Source organism: Poecilia latipinna, unplaced genomic scaffold, assembly GCF_001443285.1.
Source record: "Poecilia latipinna isolate Pla-1442-1.1 unplaced genomic scaffold, P_latipinna-1.0 Scaffold1217, whole genome shotgun sequence".
NCBI lineage: Eukaryota > Metazoa > Chordata > Actinopteri > Cyprinodontiformes > Poeciliidae > Poecilia > Poecilia latipinna.
In genome coordinates, this window is record NW_015113833.1 from 90,142 (window position 1) to 99,442 (window position 9,301).

Consider the following 9,301-nt stretch of genomic DNA (forward strand, 5'->3'; position numbering starts at 1 on the left):
TATTGATTTAGATACTGTAGATTGATTTATTCTACTGCTGGCCCCCATTTAAGCATTCATTAAAGGAGAAGGCCCTCTTGTTTATTAGACTGTATTGTGACTTAAAAATATTATTTCCCTCAACCTTAACTAAGCAATTTGTTCAGAAATGTCTGGTTTATTTTGAATCAGACCAAGAAAGCAAACATTAGATGTAATGATGTTTAATATCACTCCAATATCATACTACAGAATTCAACCTCCAAGTTTATTCTTTTTAAAAACTATAGCATCCTTATATAATTTTTCCTTCGTAATCACATAATCACTTAAAACGCCTCCAGGTTTAAACCTTATGTGCTATGAAATCTTCCCTGCACCTCATGTTAAAGTGTAACTCAAGTCATATGAAATAGAAGTGATTGTGTCTGTCACATGCAAGATAGTGCAGGCATTAAATATTGAAACAGTCACTCATTAACCAGCTTGCTAACAAAAGTGTTTCCTCTCACTTATTATTGAAGGTGTACTGGCTGGGTCCCATTCTAGGAGGAATCTTGGCTGCAGCTTTGTATGAATACCTTTACTGTCCAGATCCTGAGGTGAAGAAGAGGCTGAAGCAAGTCTTTAAAAAAGACTCAACCGGGAAGTACAAAGTGGTGGAAAGTGAGGAGACCATCATAAAACCAGGCTCCGTCCACAACATCGATCTGACAGAGAATGTGGAAAAGAACGATTCTTTTCAGGAGTCGTCCGGAGAAGTACTGTCCTCCGTATGACTATCACGTGCACTGGAAATGGAGACCAATTTGTAAAGAAGAATGGCAATCAAACTTTGCGAGCATATCAATCTCGAGCATGTCACCCTGCCGAATGTAATTTCTGTCAGACTCACAACAAGGCTGTATTACCTCCACTGTCATAAAGTTAATGCATTACAGCTAAATCCTCCAAACGTCTGTAGTCGATTCAATGCTCCTCCCCAGAAATCGTCTGAATTGTTGTTTCTGCACACAATGCACCCTGCTAAAATGACAGCCAGCAATGCATTGTGGTAGGAAAATGTGTGTCCAGGGGGTCAGCCAATTATTTGGGGTCATCCCATGTATCGGAGGAGTGTGGAAGAATATGCAGCCTTGTTATTTTTGGATTAGTGTCACATTTGTTCTGCCTTCTGAATGTGTAATAAAAGGCAGGATTGTCCTTGTGATCATTAAGCACATTACGGATGCGATGCAATGTAAGACAGCTCTGACAAGTTCCATGGCAGAGCTGTATTACAGAGCTCTCCATTTCCAGTGCATTAATCAGGGAAACAGCTTGTTATGCTTTCTGCAAGTTCATCTCCACTTCACTGTCTGCTACTGTACGACTGTTTTCTGATTTCCTTTTATTGCAATTCTTGTTATTTTCTTTATAGGATAAATGTATATTTTTGTAGCGTCTTGTATGACTTGTCATGCAGAGGCAATTATAGCATGAATAGGTGAGTACATATATGTAAAACACCATATTTCAAGAATAGAAAAAAACAGCAACTTCATCTATTTAATGGATATTTTGAACTTTATAAAAAAAATAAGGAACTAACTTGTGAGATTTTTTTTAAATAAGTCGATTGATATCGTCATAAATTAAATAGTGTTTTTAAAAATCTCTCTCAAGTGTCAAACTATCCAATTTAGGTCTGCTCAGACCAGTTGTTCAGGATGATGAAATGCAGCTCAGGCTCCTTCAAAAAGAAAACTGTGCATAACAGTAAACAACATTCAAAAGATAGTTTGCAATATTTTCTTGCATGCACTTTTCCCAGAAAAGCAATGTGCCCGCTTCTCTTGTCCTTGACATGCAAATAAGAAATATAAATCTTATGATGAAAGGAACTTCTAGATAACTTCTTATTATTGTTATTGCTCATAGTGGCCCATGATAAATTGCTGCCCTTGGTGGTAACTCATGTCACCCATTATGAAATCTGCCACTGGATGCATAAGCTGTTATATCACCTAAATGTTTAATTTATAAAGGTGCGTTTGGCTGATTGCTTTTTTTCCTCAGTTCTTTTGCAATTTGAAAGTGTAAGATGTTATTAAGTTTTAATAAAAATTAAATACTGGAATTATCAAGGATTCTTGTATTATTGTTTTTTTTCTCTCTCTCTCTCTCTTTATTGGACCATTCATACATGTAGGAGAGATATACTTAACTCAAAATGCAAGGAAATTTGCATTTGGTTAGTGTCTTTGTTCAAACAATGCTTTTGATAAATTTAACTCATAACATTAGAAATTATGTTCATTTCCCATAGATGAATAGCCATTTGGCTATTTCATGGCAATCTAATATTTAGAAATATTAACTTATGTGCATTTTCCCTGTCAAATAAATTGATAAATTAAAAGTTTCTACAGCAACTATATATATATATATATATATATATATATATATATATATATATATATATATATATATATATATATATATATTCCCTCACAGAAGGTACCAGGCACATGAAAAAAAAAAGCTTTCCAGCCTAGTGATGGATTGAACCCTTCATTCCTTGATTATCCGTCCCTATTGTCAGATAAATGTCCACTTTGTGGGCTCCTCGGAGTTGCCCTGCTGATAATAGTTCAATTTTATCTCATTCTATCAAAAGAGGGCCAAGGAAATGATACTACTCTGTGATGGGAAATAGAGGTGATCTGTTATATGTCTGCACTTAATTTCCTTTGCTAAAAGTGGAGGTGCTCTTGAATTCTCCTCTCATGGAGGACCCTCCTGCAAGCTGTCGACATGGTGCAACTATATTACATTCGCCAGCCGAGAATAGCGGTATAGTTTTGATGTTAAATCAAAATTGTTTTTTTTTATTCCCTCATGAATCAATCCCTTCCTCGCCGCTTCGGTGTTGTCCATGTGTGCGGTACTATAGCCTCACCTACTGGCCGAGTGGGTGCATTGCCCGAAGTGTTGTGATTTCATTTCGTCCAGGTGAGGGCAGCCGTGAGCCTTGATAGAGCAAGGTTGCTTTTCAGAGTTGGGTCGACAAATGTTGATTTTATTCATTAGTTTGAGCTGTATTCTGTTTGATATTTGTCCAGAGCATTAATTCACAACTACACAGGAGGATTAAGCGCTGCATTCCAACACAGAACCCAGCAGTCAAATGGGAGAATAAGCAAGTCAATCATGAAGCTCTCTTTTTTTTTTGGTCAGCCTTCATGTTCCTGGAACTTGTTCAATTTTGGAAAAGTTGCTTAGAAATTTGAAGGGCGCATATTTTTTCATCAAAATGCCCGAACAAAATTGTGTTCTCAGTATGTTTCTGTTCTTCAAAATTAAAATGTGTACTTAACATTAAAAGTGTTTCTACAGCATCATCCTCTACTTGCATTACAAGCTGCCTATCGGGATTTGGGGGATGGAGTGTGGAAATGCTAAATATTTACTGAATGTGCCTTCTATTGGCAATGCAGAGTGAAAACTTTTGGGAATTTAAACTGTGTTCACGCTCTCTGAAAAGGAGAGAATTGTGCCTTGCGTCAATCAAACTGGGAAGAAAACATCAGCACAAATGTACTGGGTGTGCTGACAAACTTCCTGTAAGTTTTTGCAGTCAGTGAAAATAGGAAACTCTAATAAATGTTATACAAAATACTAGATAAATAGTTGTTTTCTGTGTTTCAGTCCATGTCGACATACCAAAATATTTCATCAGCAAAATGTTGACCAGAAACCATTTTTTTTTTTTTTTAAAACCAACAGAAACTTTAAAAGTTATTTATGAACATTGTAGTTTTCAGCATTTGGTCACAACCACAAAGCTCAAAATATTTTTACTTACATTTTCAGCCAGATCAACACCTGGCAGAAAATGTCAGGTGTTGACATTTTTTGCCTCAGATTTAGAGATTTAATGATCTGTAAATGTGAGGTATAAAATAAACATACATGATTTGAATATTTTTGATGAGTTATGCAAAAAAAAAATGTGTGGTATGCTTTTGCATTGAAGCACATGAGACAACATCTTATACTGAAACCTACAAGTCTGTTAGTGTGCCTCAGTTTTTCACATCAGTTATTTCAATCTCAAATTGATTCCGATCTGAACTTTGACCTTGAAATTCAAACACAGGAATGTACTTTGATCTAAACCATTTCATTGTAACTCTGGCTGTATGTTAAGGATCGTTGTTCACCTGGAAGTTTTCAGCTGCCAGTCTTTTGCAGTCTCAAACAGGTTCGATCCACTATATTTCCCGGTTAAGATGGTTTGTTCACACAAAAGGTTCCATACTGGCCGTGTTTCACCAGAGCACCTTCTTCCAAATGTCCCCTACATGTATTTGGCTAACTGCAAACAGAAAATTTCATTTATCTTTTTTTTTTTTTCTTCCTTACAGTTTTCCATAAACTCCAGATTTGTAGAGCACATAACTTATATTTGTTGTGCCAACTGGTTTTCCCTCTTAAGCTGCGGATCACTGCAGCTTCTATATATTTTCCAAAGGTCATTTGGCTCCTTCTCTGAATAATGGTTTCAATAGCCGCTTGCCCATCAATTTATGTACCCGTATTTTCCGCACTATAAGGCGCACCTAAAAACCTTCAATATCCTCAAAAGCCGACAGTGCACCTTATAGATGGACCAATATTGAGCCACGACAGGTCTAGCAACTACGGTAAGCAGCCGCCGACTTCATTTTCGCCCGTAGAAGAAGAAGCGCGCGGTGCATGCTGGGATAGTTGTCAGAACGCTGTTTTTTTAATAAAGTTTGACTGACCTGTCCACCTACCGTCTATAATCAGGTCGTCTGCAGGTCATTTAGCACCACGTGGAGAAGGGTGAACATCGTCCGGCCACGCCCCGGCCCAGTCGCGGAAGGCTCTCCTCGCGGACCGGAGTCGGACTGTTTAGTTGACATTCTTTATGTTAACAAAGTGGCTTTAGACATTCATCCGGGGTGCTTTGACTAGGGCTACCAAGGGACCAGCCCCTATACATTTAAAGGAGGGGAGGGGGGGGGAGCACGGCTTATAATCCTGTGTGCCTTATAGTGCAGAAAATATGGTATTAGGATATGTATTTGTCACTCTTTGGATTATTTATTGAATAGTACGCTGGGGGATGTTGTTTTGTAATGTAACCCTCCTTTACACTTCGCCACATTTTCATCCCTGACTTTTCTAATGTGTTCGTTGTCTTTATTAATGTTCACTAACAACTCTCTGAGGTCTTCTGAGGCCTGTATTTACACTGAGTGGATTAGTCACTCATGGATTATTTTAACTAACTATGTGACTTCTCAGAACAATTGTTAGAGCTGGATTTTATCTAGTAATCACAGAATGAAGAGAATAGAGGAGTTAAATATTTTTCTTTTTTTGTTGCTTTTAGAAAAACGATGCATGCTTTTTTTACTACACAAAATTATGGCCTAGCTTACCTATCGCATAAAATATTAATAAAACACTTTGAACTTTATGATTGTGCTCACTTAATCTATTTTAAAGGAGGCAGATTTGTGGGACTTGAAAACTCAGCCCACAACAGAAAAGGCAAAAAACACAAAAAAACAAAAAAAAAAGATAAAACACACACCTTAAAGATCATTAGCAATTAATATTTGGGGATTCGTGGAGAAAAACAGCGTTAAACACTTGTTTAATAATTCATACTATAAACAAGAAAGTCTCCCACTTCCTTAATAATTTAGACGTAAGCTAATGTTGATTTATTCAGGAAGGTCTCTGCCACCAGCGCAGCCTGGAGTGCCCAAATTTGAATTAAAGTAGGACAGTAGCAGGCGAGTCTGTAATAACATTTGTATAATTTTATTATTGCTCTGGGCTCAGTTCATTTCCTCCTCCAGTAGCTGCGTGAAATTGTTTGATTCTTGAAACTGCCTTGAGTCTGCGGCTCAGGGGTTGGAGGGTGGTACAGGAACAGGAAGGCATGCGACACTCTCCTCGTCTGATGCTGTCAGACACAAACACACACACTCACACGCACACACACACACACACACACACACAACTCCACGTGCATACACTCATGCAGAGAGAGCAGGAGATAAATAACTTTGTTATTCTGGGTTTTGTAATACTATTACACTGGCTCACTTAATAACTTGAGCTGTCTTGAGAAAATGATTGATATTCTCACTTTGTCAGCTGTGATAAATATTACACTGCCTCTATTTGAGGAAGCTAGGAAAAGGAGTAACTCATTCATCGTGTAATCATGTTGTTAAAATATGAGTTTGTATTTTTATCCATTTTCAGCAGAAAGGTTGAAGAAATTCAAAGAATTGAGTCAGCTTGTAAATAGGTTGTTCTGGTGAGCCTGCGGCGATTTTATTGTCTTTTTACAGAGAAAAAAAAAAGTTTGATTTCACTTCCTTCGTGACAAGTTATTAAACTCCATAACTGTTTTCAGTGCATGTGTGAGGGGGTTAAAAAAGTTATCAAGTCCTATCCTTTGATTTCCAGTTTGTGGTGTACCATATTGTGATTACGCTCGCCAGTGATTGGACTATCATTTCCGAAACTCTCATTTACAAAACTCTGATTACTCCGGCACAAACAATCAAGTTTGCGAGGTATTAGCTCGTGCAACACACACCTGAGACCCCGGCGGTTTTGAGTCGCAGAGGGAGGGTGGAGAAGTTCTGATTGGTTTCCTCGAGGCTCTGCTTCCAACTTCCCACCCGCACGCATTCCCTCACTCCCCCTCACCTTCCCCCCTTCAATTCCTTTATGCAGAGCAGCCCAAACTGCAGTTTGATGAAACACATTTGTTTGACTTAACTCTTGCCTCGCCATCGCAGCTAAATCTCAAAGGCCTGTCGGTGTAATGTGGCCCAAAAGCAATTGGGTTAATGAGAGGATATATGTACAAGTGTGGGACTTGACCTGAGGAGCTGTTTTCCATTTGGGTTTGGTCTGCTCATGTTATTAGGGAAACCTTTATTATTGTTGCCCTCTAGTGGGAACCATATAATAGGATTACATTTTATTAGAGCCTCCCAGCATTACCCAAGCACCCCCCTACCCTCCCACCTCCTCTTGTCTCTACTCCCCTCGTAGAAGTGTCACTGACTCCTCTGTCCATTGTGGGTGGGATGGTTCCATTTGGGGCTGAAACAGAACCAACAAGTGGGGAAAGCAAATTATCCAGCAGAGACTGACTTTTAAGAATCACCTGTGCGTGTTGAAGTGAAATCATTTGGTCAAATAGCACAGAGACACATCCAGCAGCAGACAGACTGTATGTGCAAGGCAGTGACAGCATGAGACTGAGACACGCAGAACCTTGCAAAAACTATTCATGCCCCTTGAGTCTTTTTCACAGTTTGTCACCTCACAGTGACAAACTTCACTGTGTTTTACTGGGATCTTATGTGACAGACTAGCACAAAGTGAGTGGTGCATAATTGTGAAGCAGCAAGGAAAATTATACGTGGTTTTCAGAATTAGTTATGAACAGAAAATAAAGTTATGTGTTTGTATTCATTCCCTTTTACTGTGTTCCCATACAATCTGGTGTGACCAGCTACTCTCAGAAATCCCTGAATTAGCAAATAAAAAGCATCAGAACAACAAAGAAACTCACCAAACAGGTCAGGGATGAAGTTTAAAGCAGAGTCAGGCTACAAAACCTAATCCCAAGTTTGAGCAACTCACAGAGTTCTTTTAAATCCATCATCCTAAAGCAGAATGAGAAGGACCGAATTCTAAATGTACCAGTGCATTTTTCTACTTATGCACTCGTAAATAGAATGACAGGAGGCAAGGAGAGCATTAATCACCCAAGTGGCTCATGACAACTCCGGAGCAGAGATCAACAGCTCAGGTGGGAGAATCTCTAAATAGGAAAACTATTACTACTGTTCTTAAGTGGAAAAGGACACACAAAAAAAGGCAGCGTTAAAAGAAAGTCATTAGAGCTTTTTTAAAGTTTACCATAAACCACATGGAGGACACAGCACAACATGTGGTAGACGCTCTGCTCAGATTGGACCAAAACTCTCCTGTTTGGCCTTCCTGCCAAATGCTTTGTGGGAAAGAAAACTAACTCTCCACGTCACATTGGGCACACAGTAGTAGTCACTATGAAACATGGCGAAAGCATAGTGCTTTTCTTCAGTGGGGAAACCAAACCTGGAAAGAGTTGATGGGAATAAGGTTAGAGGGCAATTGGAAGAAAATCTATTAGTGACTAGAGAAGACTTCAAACTGGGCAGAAGCAGCAGGACAACAACTCTATGCATTCGAGCTACAATAGGATGCCACAGATCAAAAAATTGACATGTGTTAGAATGGCCCAGTTCAAACCCGGGTCACAATGCAACTGAAAATCTAAAGCATGACCTTTCTAACTTCCATCCTTTCCATGTCTTTGCTTCTCCTAATTTAATAAAGAGGATAATCTCTCATAGCTCTAAATCCATTACTGTTAAACCCTCCATGATCACGATACCTTGACTACAACATAGCAAGAGCTGAGCTACACTCTCAAACGCAAAATTTCTTTGCGCCAAAGATAATATTTGACAAACAATTCTGGCCTAAAACTGTGCAAGCCTGGAGGGCAGAGTGAGTCAGGATCTGGAACAGCTTCAGCACTTTCCCTTTATCCATCCCACTCCCTTATATAACCACAGGCCATTAGAGGGGTGTGGTGAGTGTAGAGCAGCAGTTACTAACAGGGTCGGAGGCAAAACCAACATCTCTACCTTACACAGACTTTAAGCAGAAATGAGTCCAAGCTGTTTAAAAGCAACTACACAGACACTGTGCTTACACATAGCTGTTTAAGGACAACGTGAAGAACAAAAAGAACATAGTTAGTGTTTGTTTATACATAATAAATCGTGCTTCAACTGCACACTACAACTAGAGGTGAAATGCAAAGTGCACCAGTGTGCAAAAGTCATGAAAGGAATCAGGCGAGCAATATCTGTTCGACATTCTGAAAATTTGTAACATTTCTTTACATTTTTTGGAGAGGAGGGGGTGTGAAGTGGGGGAGAACATTGACAGATTTGTTGTGCTTATTTTTAGTCCAGTTGTCTAATTTGTTGAGTCACTTCCAGAGTCCACAGAGAACCCTAAACAAACTAGTAACTGAGCAGTTTTATATTTAATATTTAGACTCTGTGTGGTAGCTTGACATAAATATGCAATTTATACCAATGTATTCAGCTGAATCTAAAGAAAATTCAGATGACTGTGTGCACGAAAAGGGCACTTTGGCATAGACAAGATTATTCACAAAAAGATGTTAGTGGACATATTGATGCACAAAAGATGG

At 38.8% G+C, this 9,301-nt stretch overlaps 1 protein-coding gene across 1 annotated transcript in view; it reads left to right on the forward strand.

Annotated features, from left to right (window-relative positions):
• Window positions 1-2,101, forward strand: part of aqp4 (aquaporin 4) — a 10,862-nt gene extending 8,761 nt beyond the window's left edge. Inside the window, exon 5 of the mRNA XM_015053947.1 lies at window positions 504-2,101. Coding sequence (XP_014909433.1) covers window positions 504-758 — 255 coding nt within the window. The 3' untranslated portion in view covers window positions 759-2,101. The remainder of the gene's footprint in view (window positions 1-503) is intronic.
• Window positions 2,102-9,301: the final 7,200 nt, after the last annotated feature.